This window comes from Pelophylax lessonae (genome assembly GCF_965119305.1).
Source record: "Pelophylax lessonae genome assembly, chromosome: 3".
NCBI lineage: Eukaryota > Metazoa > Chordata > Amphibia > Anura > Ranidae > Pelophylax > Pelophylax lessonae.
Genome location: NC_138770.1, coordinates 331,237,638 through 331,256,009, shown reverse-complemented (window position 1 = coordinate 331,256,009; position 18,372 = coordinate 331,237,638). Strand labels below are relative to the sequence as shown.

The window sequence follows — 18,372 nt, the reverse complement described above, 5'->3', positions numbered from 1 at the left end:
CAAACTTTATTTTTAAGCTGCATTTAATTTCTACTGTTCTGAAAATATCAATGCTTTATTACTACTTTATACATATTTTCTGTTTTTTTTTTAATGGTATTGTTGTGTATGTCCCTGCTGGGTAAATTTCCCCTCTCTGATAGTCGTAGTGACCATAATTATCAAGACGAAAAGTGATGTAAAATCCTCAATTTTACAGTTATCACCAAAACAAGAGGTGAGGGCAAGTTTTCCAGCGGGTAGTTGGAACACATGCTCTGGTGGAAATACCTCCATTTACAAAGTGGCAGATTGGAAACCTTTTTCCAAATAAAGTATTTTTTTTTCTTTTACCCCTGCTAAATAAAAAAGGACTTCAATGCTAATGACACTTCTGGGTCAGCATTTCAAGTTGGGAGATGTGGATGGCTATTCAGATGCTCCACTTTCTTCCTGCCAAATGATTGGGTAATTTTAGGAGGGTGATATAGAAAAGACCAATTCATTCTTTGGCACAGATCTGGAGACCCTGTTGAACATTTGTGCCAAACATTTTTAGTGGTGTGCACATAACACTTTTTGGTTTTAACATATTTTCTCTGATTATGCCATGGTTTTTGTGCCTGAAGATGAGCTAATATTTTTGTTAATGTTTTTTTGAATAGCTAGACTATAATGACTAAAAATGACTCAATTAGGTGTCCATATTCCCTGTTCTGTTATGTGATCAAATTGATTAAGGACATCATAGCTGCTCACTCTGTGTGAAGGTTATGATAAAAATCTCTACACAAAAAGCTGAATAAAATAGTTTGGGAGGATCTTGGGGATCCCGGCTCCCTGCCTCTTTAACAAAAAAGAATAATTAAAATGAACAAAATGAATAGGACCATTTAAAAAATAATATACTGTATTTTCTGGCGTATAAGACTACTTTTGAACCTCAAAGAAATCCCCCAAAAATGGGGGGTCGTCTTATACGCCGAATATAATATCTCCAAGGTAACCTAAGTATAAGTATTACCGGTAGATGAAAATTAGGGGGGTCGTCTTATACGCCCAGTCGTCTTATACGCCGGAAAATACGGTATATATATATTTTTTAAATGTTCCTATTCATTTTTATCATTTTGATTATTCTTTTTTGTTAAAGAGGCGTGGGGGAAAAATATATATATATATAATATATATTCCCCGCCTCTTTAACAAAAAAGAATAATCAAAATGAATAGGAACATTTAAAAAAAATATATATATATATTCCCCGCCTCTTTAACAAAAAAGAATAATCCAAATGAACAAAATGAATGGGAACATTAAAAAAAATATATATAAAACTGCTGTCCTTAGTACTGACACTCTGATACATCAGACCCTAAAGGTCTTCTCATATAATGCTTTCACAGAATGCTGCTGTAAATTGTAATAAATTAAACCTGAAATTAACGCATATAGAGACTTCCACTGCTGACCATTCATTCTGAAAATTATAGGTGCCTGGTTGTCATGGTGATTTGGAGATTTCAATACTTTCTAAATTGCTGATCTGGAACATGTACGCAGATTAGAAGCTTTGAATTTACTCTGAGAAAGCTGGTTTGTTAAAGATCATTAAAGTTAGAGAAAACCAGGCAGCTAGCATTTTCAGAAATAAGTCAACAATGGCATGCCTTGCAGTATATGTTCCCTTTACAAGGAACCTATAATAGGTTGCATCATATTTTATTTTTATTTCATTTGTATCTTGTGTTGAAGCTGATGACATTCAATCTGTTGTACATTATTGTTAAAAAAAAAAAAAAAAAAAAAACAGTTGACTCTGGATTTACAGAGCATTATGGCAGTAACTGATTCTTTTCAAACTGTGTCTTTCTAAATTTAACTCTACACTTTGCTATATAGAACAATGAAACACAAGGACATAAGAGCCATGAGTCATGAGAGTAATGAGCCTATCATTCCGCTGCATGTGTAATCTGAGCTTCAGCTACAACAATCTTTTTTACATCAAACCATTTCAAGCAAAACTGTGCCAAGATATACATTGATGTGGATATTAAAGTATTGCATATTATGCAATTAATTGTTAATTAGTAAACAAGCAAGCACAGCTTTTCTGACCTTATTTTATACGGTATCAGAAAATTCACAGCCTCCCTGCCCTCTAATGTAAGCAACAAAAGGTACTGTATACTGTTAGCAAATCAGTTTAAACCCAACTTCAGAGACTCTGTTATGATGTTTGAGGATAATTTCCTTCAAAGTAGAAGCAAATACAGATACAGAGGTCAGTGCTAATGTGTTTAAAAGCTATATCACTGCCTATTTAAACTATGCAAGTACTTTCATGCCTATAGTCTGGGCACCGGTGCATTTTAAGGTTAGCCTGCTAAACTTGTTATCATAAGTAAATATGAAAAATTGTACAGTTTGTTTCTAGTCCCAAAGGAAAAAAAAAAAAAATATGCATTTACAAAAACACTTTACATTCTCTTTAGGGTGTTAAAGCTGAACACCAGGAATAGAGATGTATAGAACTGTTCGCCGGCGAACAGTTCCCGGCGAACTTAGCATGTTCGCGTTCGCCGCTGCCGGCGAACATATGCGATGTTCGGTCCGCCCCCCATAAGACATCATTGAGGCAAACTTTGACCCTGAACTTTACAGTCAGCAGACACATTTCCAGCCAATCAGCATACCTCCCTCCCACACCCTCCCACCTCCTATAAATAAGCAAGGGCAGCATCCATCTTAGATCATTCTGAAGCAGTGTGTGTAGTGAGAGTAGGGAGAGAGCTGCTGCTGCTGCTGCTGCTGCTGCTGTTAAGCTAGGGACAGTTAGTCAGTGTTCCTGGTCTTGCAGTGTTCTTGGTCCACTACTGCTGTAATATCAGCACCCCAAAAAGCCCTTCTAAGGGCTGGTATTTGTGTTTTTTTTTTTTTATATATATATATATATATATATATACCTAGCGTCCCCAAAAGCCCTTTTAAGGGCTGGTAATTGAGTTGTTTCTTCATATATATATATATCTATATCTATCTAGTGTCCCCAAAAGCCCTTTTAAGGGCTGGTAATTGAGGATTTCTTTTATTTATATATATACATATATATATATATATATAGTGTCCCCAAAAGCCCTTTTAAGGGCTGGTAAGGTAATAGATTTTTTTCTTTATATATATATCTATATATATCTATTGTACACTGCAGTTGCCTGCCCGCTGTGTGTGAGAGGCCACAGACCTACCACAGACTGTACTGTGTGCACACCACACTCATTTCGGGTGGCACAGGCACAGTACCTGGCATTTTAAAAAATATTTTTTTTTTCCTCTGTCATAATTGCAGTGAGTGCTGTGTCAGGTCCACAGAGTGCACTGTACCCACTGCAGTGCACTGCCCACCACTGATATATATACGGTGGCACAGCATCTTGTTGCAATAAATTGAAAAAAAAAAATATTTTTTATTATTGCAGTTGCCTGGGCTGCCAGTTACTGTCAGGTCCACAGAGTGTACTGTGCCCACTGCAGTGCCACTGTGTGCCCACCCACCACTGATATATAAGGTGGCACAGCAGCTTGCAAAGTAAAAAAAAATATATATATTTTTTAATTGCAGTTGCCTGGGTGCCAGTGACTGCTGTCAGGTCCACAGAGAGTGTACTGTGCCACTGCCCACCCACCACTGATATATAAGGTGGCACAGCAGCTTGCAAAGTAAAATAAAATATATTTTTTTAAAATTGCAGTTGCCTGGGTGCCAGTGACTGCTGTCAGGTCCACAGAGAGTGTACTGTGCCACTGCCCACCCACCACTGATATATAAGGTGGCACAGCAGCTTGCAAAGTAAAATAAAATATATATTTTTTAAAATTGCAGTTGCCTGGGTGCCAGTGACTGCTGTCAGGTCCACAGAGAGTGTACTGTGCCACTGCCCACCCACCACTGATATATAAGGTGGCACAGCAGCTTGCAAAGTAAAATAAAATATATTTTTTAAAATTGCAGTTGCCTGGGTGCCAGTGACTGCTGTCAGGTCCACAGAGAGTGTACTGTGCCACTGCCCACCCACCACTGATATATAAGGTGGCACAGCAGCTTGCAAAGTAAAATAAAATATATATTTTTTAAAATTGCAGTTGCCTGGGTGCCAGTGACTGCTGTCAGGTCCACAGAGAGTGTACTGTGCCACTGCCCACCCACCACTGATATATAAGGTGGCACAGCAGCTTGCCAAGTAAAAAAAATATATATATTTTTTAATTGCAGTTGCCTGAGTGCCAGTGACTGTCAGGTCCACAGAGTGTACTGTACCCACTGCCCAACACTCCTATAGGGTGGCACAGCACCTTGCACTCATAGTACACAACACATTAAAAAAGAAAATGACAGGCAGAGGCAGGCCACCCCGCAAGGGCCGTCGTGGTCGTGGTGCTGTGATTTCCTTAGGCCCTAGAATAATGCCCAGTGTTCAGAGGCCACCACAGACCCTGAACTCAAAAAATTCTGAGGCCATAGTTGACTGGCTTACACAAGACACCCAATCGTCTACAGCTTCCGCTCGGAACCCTAATGCACCATCCTCCTCCAGCTCAGCTTCGGGCACCTCTCAATTTACCACTCGCCAGCCCGCCGGCACCACCACCAACACTAGCACCACAGCCGCTTCACTTGATCCGTCAGAGGAGTTATTTTCACATCAGTTTGAAGAAATAAGTGATGCGCAACTATTAGTGCCAGAGGATGTAGATAACGGGGATATGTCTCAGTCAGGCAGCATTATACACATGGACGTACATTGTGATGATGATGATGTTGTACCTGCTGCTGCTGCCTTTGCTGAGTTGTCAAGTGAAGCGGCTGATGATGACGATGTGTCTGTGGATGTCACCTGGGTGCCTGCTCGAAGAGCAGAAGAAGAGGGGGAAAGTTCAGATGGGGAGACAGAGAGGAGGAGGAGACGAGTTGGAAGCAGGGGGAGGAGGTCATCGCAAGGAGCTAGTGGCGCAGTCAGACAGCATGTAGATTCGGCACCCGGGGTCAGCCAGACAGCACGCCAATCAACGCAAGCTGTTGCCACCACCAGAATGCCGTCCTTGCAAAGCTCAGCAGTGTGGCATTTTTTTTGTGTGTCTGCCTCTGATATCAGCGATGCCATTTGTAACCTGTGCCAAAAGAAACTGAGTCGTGGGAAGTCCAACACCCACCTAGGTACAACTGCTTTGCGAAGGCACATGATCTCACATCACAAACGCCTATGGGATCAACACATGAGTAAAAGCAGCACACAAACTGAAAGCCACCATCCTCCTCCTGGTCCAGCATCTTCAGCCACGTCAACCACTGCTGTCCTCCATGCCCCCTATCAACAACCCGCCCCTCCGCCTCTCACCTTCAGCAGTTCTTGCTCGTCACCTGCCCACAGTCAGGTGTCTGTCAAGGAAATGTTTGAGCGTAAAAAGCCAATCTCGCAGAGTCACCCCCTTGCCCGGCGTCTGACAGCTGGCTTGTCGGAACTCTTAGCCCGCCAGCTTTTACCATACAAGCTGGTGGAGTCTGAGGCCTTCAAAAAATTTGTCGCTATTGGGACACCGCAGTGGAAGGTACCCGGCCGAAATTATTTTTCACAAAAGGCAATCCCCAACCTGTACTCTATTGTGGAAAAGGAAATCATGTCACGTCTGGCACACAGTGTTGGGGCAAGGGTCCATCTGACCACTGATAGCTGGTCTGCAAAGCACGGTCAGGGCAGGTATATAACGTACACTGCGCATTGGGTAAACCTGCTGGCGACTGCCAAGCATGGAATGCGTGGCTCTGCTGCAGAGGAGTTGGTGACACCGCCACGACTTGCAGGCAGGCCTGCTGCCACCTCCTCTACTCCTCCTACTCCATCCTCTTTGCTAACCTCCTCGGCTGAGTCCTCTTCTGCTGTTGCGTCTTGCTCCACACCAACTGCACCCCCCCAGCTCCCCAGGGGCTATTCCACATGCCGGATACGACAGTGTCACGCTGTCTTGGGGTTGACTTGCCTGAAAGCAGAGAGTCACACCGGACCAGCACTACTGTCCGCCCTGAATGCACAGGTGGATCAGTGGCTGACCCCGCACCAACTGGAGATCGGCAAAGTGGTGTGTGACAACGGGAGCAATTTGTTGGCGGCATTGAATTTGGGCAAGTTGACACATGTGCCGTGCATGGCACATGTGTTGAATCTGATTGTGCAACGTTTTGTGCAGAAGTACCCAGGCTTACAGGACGTCCTCAAGCAGGCCAGGAAGGTGTGTGGCCATTTCAGGCGTTCCTACAAGGCCATGGCGCACTTTGCAGATATTCAGCGGCGAAACAACATGCCAGTGAGGCGCTTAATTTGCGACAGCCCGACACGTTGGAATTCAACACTGCTAATGTTCGACCGCCTGCTCCAACAAGAAAAAGCGGTCAACGAGTATTTGTATGACCGGGGTGCTAGGACAGCCTCTGCGGAGCTGGGTATTTTTTTGCCACGCTACTGGACGCTCATGCGCAATGCCTGTAGGCTCATGCGTCCTTTTGAGGAGGTGAAAAACCTAGTGAGTCGCACTGAAGGCACCATCAGCGACATCATCCCATATGTTTTTTTCCTGGAGCGTGCCCTGCGAAGAGTGCTGGATCAGGCCGTAGATGAGCGTGAAGAGGAAGAGGAAGAGTTGTGGTCACCATCACCACCACCAGAAACAGCCTTACCATCGATTGCTGGACCTGCGGCAACACTGGAAGAGGAGTGTGAGGAAGAGGAGTCAGAGGAGGAATGTGGCTTTGAGGAGGAGGAACACCAACCACAGCAGGCATCCCAGGGTGCTCGTTGTCACCTATCTGGTACCCGTGGTGTTGTACGTGGCTGGGGGGAAGAACACACCTTCAATGACATCAGTGAGGACGAGGAATTGGACATGAGTAGCTCGGCATCCAACCTTGTGCAAATGGGGTCTTTCATGCTGTCATGCCTGTTGAGAGACCCTCGTATAAAAAGGCTGAAGGAGAACGACCTGTACTGGGTGGCCACGCTACTAGACCCCCGGTATAAGCAGAAAGTCTGTGATATGTTACCCAATTACCGGCAGTCGCAAAGGATGCAGCAGCTACAAAATAAGTTAAAAACTATGCTTTACACAGCGTATAAGGGTGATGTCACAGCACAACGGGAATCCAACAGGGGAAGAGGTGAAAGTAATCCTCCTCCTACCACCACAACCACGCCGGCAAGGACAGGACGCTTTACAGACGTCTTGTTGATGGAGGACATGCGGAGCTTTTTTAGTCCTATGCATCGCCACAGCCCTTCGGGGTCCACCCTCAGAGAACGACTCGACCGACAGGTAGCAGACTACCTTGCCTTAACTGCAGATATCGACACTCTGAGGAGCGATGAACCCCTTGACTACTGGGTGTGCAGGCTTGACCTGTGGCCTGAGCTATCCCAATTTGCCATTGAACTTCTGGCCTGCCCCGCTTCAAGTGTGCTGTCAGAAAGGACCTTCAGCGCAGCAGGAGGTATTGTCACTGAGAAGAGAAGTCGCCTAGGTCAAAAAAGTCTTGATTACCTCACGTTTATTAAGATGAATGAGGCATGGATCCCGAAGGGACTGACAGTGGGGGATGCATTTGACTAAAAAAGGCCTGGTGATGACTGAGATGCCTTGGCCTAAAAATGGTCCACACGCTGCTGTATATAATCATTCTCTGCATGCCGGATGACTTACGTGACGTCTCCGCCACCAACTACGGTTCAAGCCGCAATGTTTTAGTGCACTTTCTGCCTTAAAACCTCAATTTTTCAGGCCGCTGCTACAGCAGCGGCTGCAACAATACCTACTTTTTCATGCATGTGTACATGCCTAATTTTTCTGGCCTCTGGTGCTACACTGTGGCTGCAAAAAAACAAAAAACAAAAAAAAAGGCACATACATGTGTCAATTCCCCTTCGTGATCGTTACCTTGTCGTGGTGAAGGGGCTTGCGTATCACAATGAAGCGATCACCTCTAGGATTGTGTTGGCACACCCCAGATGATAAGGTCGTTGCTTCATTGTGTACAGACCAAAAGCGATCCGCAGGATAATTTTTCATAAAAAAAAACATTCATTTTCTTTCATTCTTTCTGCGGAGCTGGGTATTTTTTGGCCGCGTTACTGAATGCTCATGAACAATGGCTGTAGGCTCATGCGTCCTTTTGCGGAGATGACAACCCTGGTGGTCAGTCGAACCCAAGGCAACATCATCGACCTCATCCCATATGCGTTTTTTCTGGAGCGTGCCCTGCGAAGAGTACTGGATCAGGCTGTAGATGAGCATGAAGAGGAAGAGTTGTGGTCCTCATCACCACCAGAAGCAGCCTTGTCGTTGTCAATTGCTGGACCTGTGGCAACGCAGAGAGAGGAGTCTGAAGAAGAGAAGTCAGAGGAGGAAGGTGGCTTTGAGGAGGTGGAATACCAGCCACAGCAGGCGTCCCAGGGGGCTTGTTCTCACCTTTCAGGGACCCTTGGTGTTGTATGTGGCTGGGTGGAGGAAGAGACCTTCAATGATGTCAGTGAGGACAAGGAACGGGACATGGCTAGCTTGGTATCCAACCTTGTGCAAATTGGGAGTTTGCGGTTGTGCAAATGGACTGACTGACTGTTAAACGGGGAGTTTGGTCTGTCAGAGTTTGGTCTGTCACTGTGAAGCGGGCGACAGGCGTAACCCTTACACTACTTGACCGATAAAACATCATACCTGATCGTATTCACACACTGGATGTTTTAGTGCTGGTTTACACTGCCGCTACCACTAAAGTAGCGTCGCTTCCAGTGCGACTTTGGCGCGACTTAGCGCGACTTTGGCGCGACCTCATCGCGAGGCGACTTTTTATTTGGCCAATCACAATATCATGTTTTGTGACCGTCACCTAATTTCCTTTTCCTGTTTTTTGTTTTACATATTTCCCCATGTGTGCAGTGTTGTCTGTGTCATAGCTCAACTGATAGGCATGTTTGCCTTGGCATATCATATTTCAGCTTGCCAGAGCTGAAACTTGACAGGTACACTTTTTAGACCCCCCAGACACTAAATACAAAAAATGACATGCCTGCCTAAAAAAATGCCCGCTAAATGCCTGCAAGAGAAAAAGCCAGCCGCAGAGAAGCCATATTCCTGAAAATATAAGAAAAATGCTGTTTTTTAGGGGTTCTGGACATGCTACAGAGCTGAAACTTGACAGGTACACTTTTTAGACCCCCCAGACACTAAATACAAAAAATGACATGCCTGCCTAAAAAAATGCCCGATAAATGCCTGCAAGAGAAAAAGCCAGCCGCAGAGAAGCCGTATTACTGAAAATATAAGAAAAATGCTGTTTTTTAGGGGTTCTGGACATGCTACAGAGCTGAAAATTGACAGGTACACTTTTTAGACCCCCCAGACACTAAATACAAAAAATGACATGCCTGCCTAAAAAAATGCCCGATAAATGCCTGCAAGAGAAAAAGCCAGCCGCAGAGAAGCCATATTCCTGAAAATATAAGACAAATGCTGTTTTTTAGGGGTTCTGGACATGCTACAGAGCTGAAACTTCACAGGTACACTTTTTAGACCCCCCAGATGCTAAATCCAAAGAAATTTTTTTTTTTTTTTTTTTAATTTTTCCAATAATTGGCTCTCTATCAAAAAATTATAATTTTTAAGAACTTTTTTTTGCGTGATCCCTCTCCGGCATGCCACAGTCCAGGTGTTAGTCCCCTTGAAACAACTTTTCCATCACTATTGTGGCCAGAAAGAGTCCCTGTGTGTTTTAAAATTCGCCTGCCTATTGAAGTCTATGGCGGTTCGCCCGGTTCGCCGGTTCGCGAACATTTGCCGATGTTCGCGTTCGCCGTTCGCGAACGGCGAATTTTAGGTTCGCGACATCACTAACCAGGAATTCAGCTCCTTTGTAAAAAGTGAAGGCATACTATGTGTTAAGTCCAACGAGGTGCACAACATCTCCTGAGCGTATCTCTACTATTTACTTCTGACAATTTTAGAGAACTTGTGGAAGGCAGCTTTCGCTGTAGCTCTGGGAGCCTGATGCTGGACCGTCTAGTCCCGGGAACCTCAACAGTACAGTTCATGCAGCTGCTATGTCCACTCCTCCCCTCCTCCTTTCCAATCATAGAATGCTTTGTAATATGTAAACACATTCACAAAATACAAAGGCTTCTGTGAAAGGACAGCAGAGGGGAAGAGGGGATATAGCTGCTCTGTGTGCTTCTCTGCTCTCACAGCCCAAAGTGTATCCTCCGCACAGCCATCAACTTGTCAGATGTAAATAATTGAGATAAGCCCATGAAATATCATGCATCTTGTTTGACTTAAAGCGTTTGTTACCCCTAAACGTCATATTCCTGATATGTGCCTGCTGTGCTATGTACTTGTATGCCAAAGTATCCTGTTCTCTTTGTATTGCTTCCTTTATGTGAAATCCCTGGTGTTCCTGCCAGTCCCTCTGCTTTCCTATTAAACACTAACTACACTAAGCAGGAAAGCACATCATGGTCAATTCTCTAGCTATGCTGGGAACTCGGCCTTCTCTCCTCCAATAATAAGACTTGTCCTGACATGCCCCCGTTGCCCAGCCATTCACTGGGAAGCTCAGTGTGGTGCTGCTTCTCCTACCCCCAGCTCTTATGCAGCTGAGGACAGAGGGAATGTAATCACTTATAAAAAAGATAACAAATGTATTTATAATGTTTTTTCTATCTATACAAAAATGTTTTAACTTTAATTTCTATTTTAAACTGAATGGGTAGTTTTACAAGGTGATTGTATACAATCATTTTAACTCATAGTGTGCCCTCACTTTTCTAATTCCAATTTCTAAAATCCAGCTTTAACAAGGGTGTTTTCTTACTGCATAATGCCTAAACTAGTTGTTGGAGGTTATTTTACCCCTCTGTGGTATCATTTCACAATCTATAGCAAATTTTATTTCACAGACAAGTGTTATGAATGACTTGCATTGTGTGTACCAGATTCTGCAATCATTATGGTATAGTCAAAGTGAATGTGGGGACCAAATCTGTCTCTACTTAAAAGTGAATAAATTTAAAATATCCCACTTGAAATGTAAAAGCATGTTATGAGGAAAATGCAAGTCAGATGAAATGCACAATAAAATACAACATATATTTTTAGTCTATACAGAGAAAGTCTACTGGTTGGATTTATTCATGCATTCGGTATAACCACTGCATTAGAAAATGATCTACAGAATGACATTGACAATTCTAAACATTCATTCCTTGGCATCTCATGTGTGATTGAAATGGCATGTTCTGCTTCGGTGCCTTGAGTTTTCATCTGTCTGCTTTCTTTCTGAAATAACAGTCTTTGACCTTAACAGATTTTAATCCAATTTAGTGCATCTTCATTCCTGAACTTAAAGGTAAACGATGCTACCCAATTGAAAGTTAATTTTGCAGACAACATTCACTATTAGAGTGTCACTAAAATCACCTTATTTCCTTACCAGTTTTATCATTGAAGTTGAAGGTCACAGTAAATGGAGCCTTTGTTGTCGTAGCCTTCTCTAGATTTTGTCCAGCGCAAATTTTCCAGTAGTCTGGGCAGCAATCTATGTGTCCCTGTGCCTCCTGGTCACAAAATGTATCACAATAACACGTTGTATTTTTACTGGTGTAATATGCATTGCAGTCATCATTTCTGCTGTCACAACAGCCATTTAGGCTACAATAATTTTCAATGTCCAGCGATCTTTTGGCTCTGGTGCTCTTAAAAAAGCTGATATCCTCTGAAGAATACAACTTTACGAATAGACGTCTCCCACAAACAAAGGTGTTTAGAAAAAAAACACTTGTTAGTAGTAAGCACCACAGTGTTGGATGCAGAGAACCCATTTTCAGCAAAAAAAAAAATAGGTGTTTTCACTGTAAAGTGGAAGTTAAATGAACACAGTATAGAATCATACTGAATTAAGTGAACTTTGCTGGGTGATCTTGATTAACAATTAACTTGTGTTATCAAGTCATCAGCTTCAAAATGTGCAAAAGCTATTAAAATGTGCAGGAGACTTATATGGCACAATAACTTCTGTCAAGCAGACTTTGACCCACACATTCTCAATGCAAATACATTTTTGTGCATAGTTACTAATTGTTGATAATAGAAGTTTATAATCTTTGGATTTACACTAAGCAGAAAGGTAGCCTGACAATAATGTCTAATACATTCATCTTTATTATTAGTGTCAAGCCTCTACCACAAGAAAGTACAGTACTTTAATAAGTGCTGCATAGTTAAATGTAGGATGTGTTCATGATTGAATTTGGGTTTTATAAATTCTAATAGAGAAGTTTACAATTAAGTGTAATAAATGGTCATATCGAAATTTCTGTTCCCAAACAAATTTATCAGTGTGAATTTATAATTGCTGGTTTATTTGTTTGACTGATGATCAGGCACTCTGGTAGGACTAATGTGCATAAAAGTATTTAGTGGTGTGAACTAGTATGAGCTGTTATGATTTTAATTTTTTTTCACCTGTCTCATGCATTACTGAATGCACTTTAACATGTCTATTATGCTTTGACGTGTGTTGCATTCAGGAAACCCATTAATTTTTAATGGACAGCTAACACGCGAAAACAAAAGAAAAATTAGACAGGGACCATTTTTTCTACTTTTAAGTTCTTTATTAAGATTTTTTTGAGAAGAAGATTTACAATCAGCCATATAAGGGAAACTGGAGGACACATAAGGCTGGATACAACTTATTCACTCATCGACTAGGAATAATTGTGGATGATAAAGAAGCAGTTGGTAGCAAGCAGCAAACATGCTGCCACAGCTTATGTATTACCTTCAGGACCACTGTTAGGAATCACGGGGCCCTATATAGCCTACCTGACACCCCCCCCCCCCCAAGGGGCCGCAAACCCACCACCACCCTGCCCCTCCCCCCAATGCGAAAATGTCAAAACAATATTTTTGCACAAAATACATGAAAATCATTATTAGTGGACACAAACATTTTATCATATATAAAAAAACAAATTCCATCTTCAAGCCGAAGTTCTCCCCAAACAATAATGCACATATTCCACCAACTCCCAGTTCCAATCTCCCCTCCCAGCACAAATATTTGTACCCACCCCCAATCCCACCTCCAACTCAAATTCAATCTTAATCCCCCTCATAGCACACATCCCCTTACTTCTCAAACTTTCTATCCTAGCACAAAACCTCTCCCCCAAATCCCCCCCAATCCCTCCTGTTAGCCCAAATTCCCCCACCCACTCCTAGCACAAAATCCCCCCATCTCCCCTCCCAGCACAAATCTTCTTTCTTCAACCCCCCCTCCTAGGACAAATTCCCAGAAACTCTTCTCTATCCCCTCTAAATTACCATTCCCAGCACAAATTCTTCCTCCCTACCCAACCCCCCCCAATACTAATCCCCCACCCCTCCTAGCCCAAACATCCCCTATCCTGGTTCAACCCCCCCCCCATTCCTCTTTCTAGCACATTTTCCCTCCTCCCCAAATCCCTATTACATTTTCCAACACAGATGGCACCCCCATTGTCGCTCTTTTTTTGTTTATAGTGCAAAAAATAAAAATCACACAGGTGATCAAATACCCCCCAAAAGAAAGCACTATTTGTGGGAAAAAAGGACGTAAGTTTCATTAGGGTATATTGTTGCACGACCGCGCAATTGTCCGTTAAAGTAATGCAGTGCCGAATCGCAAAATAGGGCCTGGTCATTAAGGGGGCAAATCCTTCCGGTCCAGAAGTTGTTAACCTTTGCAGACCAGTGGCCTAGTGTAGGTTATCCTGCCAGGCCTTTTTTTCTGAGGTCTATTAACCCTTCCTTGTGCTGCTTATATAGTAATGCTTCAGTATTAATGACTGCTATGCATTGTATGGCTGCTATGTGCTTAATGCCTGGTTTTGGCTGCTAAACGTTGGTGGCTGCTATACGTTAAGGGCTGCTATGTGTTTAATGCTTGCCATGCATTAACCTGTTATGTCTAAATGGTGGAGTGAAGTTCAGTGCTCTGCTTAAGTTTACATTGCCTTAAGTAATTTGTCTATTACACATCTATTGGTAATTACTTTTTCTGAGGGGTTAATCCTAGCTCATAATAGCATTTAGGTCCATTTGCTGCTTCAAAGTCTGCCGATGGATGTGTGGATGGCCACTGAGAGTGTATTAATGCTAATGTCCTAGCCAGTACTTCCAGGCATTTATTATGACCACAAACCTGCAGCTCATATCCTTGAGGTATGAGCTTACCTAGAGACCAGCCATGATCATTAAAGTGAGGGCCAGGTAAGTATACTATCCTAAATAAAAAAAAAAGTGTGTGGGCAGTATGGATAGTAAATTTCTCCAGCCCCTAATACCAACACCACTCCCCAAAGGAAAAATGGCAACTTGTTCCTTCAACAGTGACAAGTCCTCTCTGGCTTTGAAGAAAACTTCTATACATTCAAGGTGCTGCCAGGAGGGGCAGGCTAAAGGAAATCACAATAAGGACCATCCTGGACAGTATTGGGAGTGTGGTTAGCTGACATGCCCACCAAGATGCTATGCCAAGTTGCATATCAGGCAGCAGTAAACAAAAAGGCAGATGTTTTGACGCTGTTCAAACTGACTGGGTGGCTCTCTAGTCCCTAACGCTCAGGTACTAAGCTAATTTAAGTTTGTTTAAAATGTACCTCTGCCTCAAAAGCAGTAGGCCAAGGAGCTTTCCTCAGATTGGCCAGATGTGTCGGCATACTACCAGGGCATGCAAGATCCTTTCTGTAAAGCCCAGCTTTACTTCAGAGGCAGTTGGTCAAGGAATCTTTATCTTTACTTCAGTAGCCAAGGCTATACTGTTCTCAGCAGAAGAGTTGAAGGCAAATTGGACCAGTAATAAGTCTCTATAGTGTGTGATCCCTTAATGAAATTAAAGTGACCAGCGATGCAGTATGCTATTCCTCTAGTATTATGTGTGGTTAGTCAAGCCCTATGGCTTAACCCACTGACTGCATATGCCTCTTTCTAAAGTGAATCGACTGCTATTCAAGGTAGAATCAGTGATGTCTAGATTAGGGACTAATCCCTTAGGCTAGTCACCTAGGCCCAGAACAAAGAGTTGGTGACAGGGACTGAAAAGAGCTATAGAAGAAATTTCTTTCACTTGCCCAGTAGGTGTTTTTGCAGGAATTATTGCAAATTTGGGCAGAGGAGTATTCAAAACTCTGTAGAAGCCAGGGCACCTGCTAAAAACTTCAGGTATACTAGAACATGGGAAACCTCACAGAATTTAAGGATGGAATCCTCTGCTCCCAACTGTAAAGATTAAGATGTCTGCAACTAAGCCGAGATAAGGGATTAAGTGGTGGTCAGGTCCTCACTTCCTGAGATCCAGTGATTGTCGCACATCTTGGTAAACCAATTCCGAAAGGCCTGCACAGTTAATTCTTTCCCCTTAGAACTTGCAATGCAACTAGTGTTGGGAAGGTTGTTCCACTCCTCCATTCTCCTGAGCAAGACTTCCTCAATATTTTCCATGACACTAAAGCAGTATTTCCTAAGGCTTTCACGTCTGGTAGAAGGATTTCAGATATCCAAGCGTCAAACGGTAAACTACCTTATTGCTACCATTATCAAACAAAATAGCTCTAGTTTCTTCTTCTCCAGCACCATACAAAGGTCTGCATCCTTGCATCTGGAACAGGACATCACCCTTCCAATATGTTCAAACTAAAATGTCTAAGTCACCACAAGCTTGGGTAGTGGACTCGATGTGGAAGAAATACATGGAAGTGGCCCTTCTCTAGAAGTGGCCTCTTCAGGCCTGGCGGGATCAGAAGAAGACTTTCACTGTCAACTAGGATGATGGCATCACCACAGGTCAAAGTAGTCTAGGGGCTTATGCTGCAAAGATGAATCCATCAATCTAGCGCAGAGCCCACCTTACCAGACGAGTGACAGGCTCATGGGCAGACTTCAAAGGACCAGAATTATTTTTACAGGATACAAACTTCATATACTACAAACCATATTTAGCCATTTACAAAGGTAATCAAGCAATATTTTAAGCAGGGGAGTTGACTTTAGTTCTAAAAGAGTCGAAGGATATGTTGAATAAAACACTTTAGCATGGCCCTCCCTTATGTTATTTTGTTGGCCTGCTACATCCCATACGTGTATGCTTTAATGCTTGTGTCAGGAAAACTGAAAATGTTATACTTACCTGAAGGTCATTTTCCTTTCCTGATGAGAAAGCAAGATAGCATACATGTCCCTCTCTTGGGGGTTTCGCATTTGAGTATAATTATGAGAATGCCGCCCTAGGGGAGATGATTTATTTATCTAGTATAACCAGTCCTGATTGGGCAAGGGGCAGAGCCTATACCCATACCTGTAAACTGTCATGCTTCTGCATCAGAAAAGGAAAATTACCGTCAAGTAAGTTTTGCTGCAGTGCAGAGATAAGAAATCACTGGGCTTCACTATCCACACAACATGACTGCGTTGAACCGAACAAGAGTTGCCTATACATAAAAAAAAAGGAGTCTGAACACTTAATAATGATCATAATCCTTGAGTAAATAGTGAGCTACTGACAGGAAATAGGAACATGGATCATGCATACTGTTATGACAAAAAAAAAAACAGCATTTAGACCCAAACAGGTGAACATATTTTTTAAAAACCAATACCACAATAAAGAAAAATCTTTTATGAATTTAAAGAGGCTGAACACTCATAAATGATCAGATTCCTTGAGTAAACAGTAAGCTACTGACAGGAAATAGGCACTTGGATCATGCATACTGTTATGACAAAACAACTCCAGCATTTAGACCCAAGCAGGTTAACATATTTTGTAAAAGCCAATATAACATTAAAGAAGAGAGGGCAAATTCATTATATTTACTGCAGAGACATTTGCCACACATTTGTTGTCACATGCACCATAGTTATGTGCACTTGGGACTGCTATCGAATGTCCAGCAAATGTTTAGTACAGTATAGTAGATACTGGCAAACTTTTCAGCCAGAAGTCTCTGAAGTGTTAACACTATTCTTCACAGTTTCACCAACTGGAGAGCTAAAGCTGAACTCAAGGGACAAAAACATTCATCAAATGTTCCCCACTAGCCACAAAACATACAATTCCCCTATGTGTGCACAAAATGCCTTTGCAAAACCAGTTACCTCTTAAAGTAGCAGTGACATCATCATCATTGTTCTGTACATAGTCTGTGCAGACTTCACCCACTACAGGCTGCCTGCAAAAAAACTATAGGAGGATGTGGAGATAGGACCAGTCAAGACGCACAAGGAGAAAGAGCAGATTGACTAATATTTTTTACAGGAAGGGTCTGCACAGAGACAAAGTTAAATCAGATCTCCACCCAAAAGGGGAAGTTCCGCTTTAAGGACTCTCTCCCACTCCTCTTGCACAATTGGCACTTTTGAGGAGCAGAGGGGGAGCAGGTACATGATTTTGACAGGTACCTGCTTCCCACTTCCATTCCGAGCGCTGCAATACTCGGCAATGGAAGTTCTTGTTTCTCCCTCCCCCTGCAGTCTTCTGGGACACTAACAGGTTCCAGAAGACTGCATCCACAATTTACAATGCACAGCATGGCTCGCGCATGCGCAGTGGGCACCCGGCTGTTAAGCCACAAGCCGTCACAGCCAGGTTCCCATAGTGAAGATGTTGGTGCCACCGAGGGAGGACAGAGGATGAAGACAGCTGGGGTTAGTACACAGCTGGACCGTGGGGCATGTGAGTGGGTGTTTTTTAAAAGTCAGCAGCTGCAGTTTTTGTAGCTGCTGACTTTTATTTTTTGATAGGTGGCTGGAACTCCACTTTAAAAAATTGAATTACTGCACAGATCTAGAAGAAATACACAAAACACACCAACATTTATATAATAATACACATGCGTCTTGTATATAGACAATATTTGCTTATGCTGGAGTGCAGCTTTAATGTTAATATATCTTTTTATTTTAAAAAGGTTTAATTTAACCTGCTACCTCTGCATTACCAGACAAGGAAAACAGATGTGTGGGCCACTAACTTAATGGATAGGACCAAATAAATACCCTTCCATAAAGCACACAAAAGTGAATGATGCAACAACAACAAGATTACCAAATCTTGTAATACCAAATACTAAATATTGGGTTACAGTAATTATGTCATAGGGAGCACTGAGAAGACATTTCCCTTTCAGTGTACATGAAAAGCCATGGCACATTGGGGACCCCCCTTTAATTTTTAAATTGATAAGTAGAAGTGGATGATTTTGCCCTCCAATTAGGGATGACAAAGTTCTAAGAAAAGATGACAAAACACTGGAC

General features: G+C 42.7%; 1 protein-coding gene across 1 annotated transcript in view; it reads right to left on the bottom strand.

Moving 5' to 3' along the window:
* TINAG (tubulointerstitial nephritis antigen) overlaps window positions 1-11,993 on the bottom strand; it is a gene marked incomplete at its 3' end in the record, with an annotated part of 264,210 nt that extends 252,217 nt beyond the window's left edge. Inside the window, exon 1 of the mRNA XM_082250233.1 lies at window positions 11,510-11,993. Coding sequence (XP_082106359.1) covers window positions 11,510-11,897 — 388 coding nt within the window. The 5' untranslated portion in view covers window positions 11,898-11,993. The remainder of the gene's footprint in view (window positions 1-11,509) is intronic.
* Window positions 11,994-18,372: the final 6,379 nt, after the last annotated feature.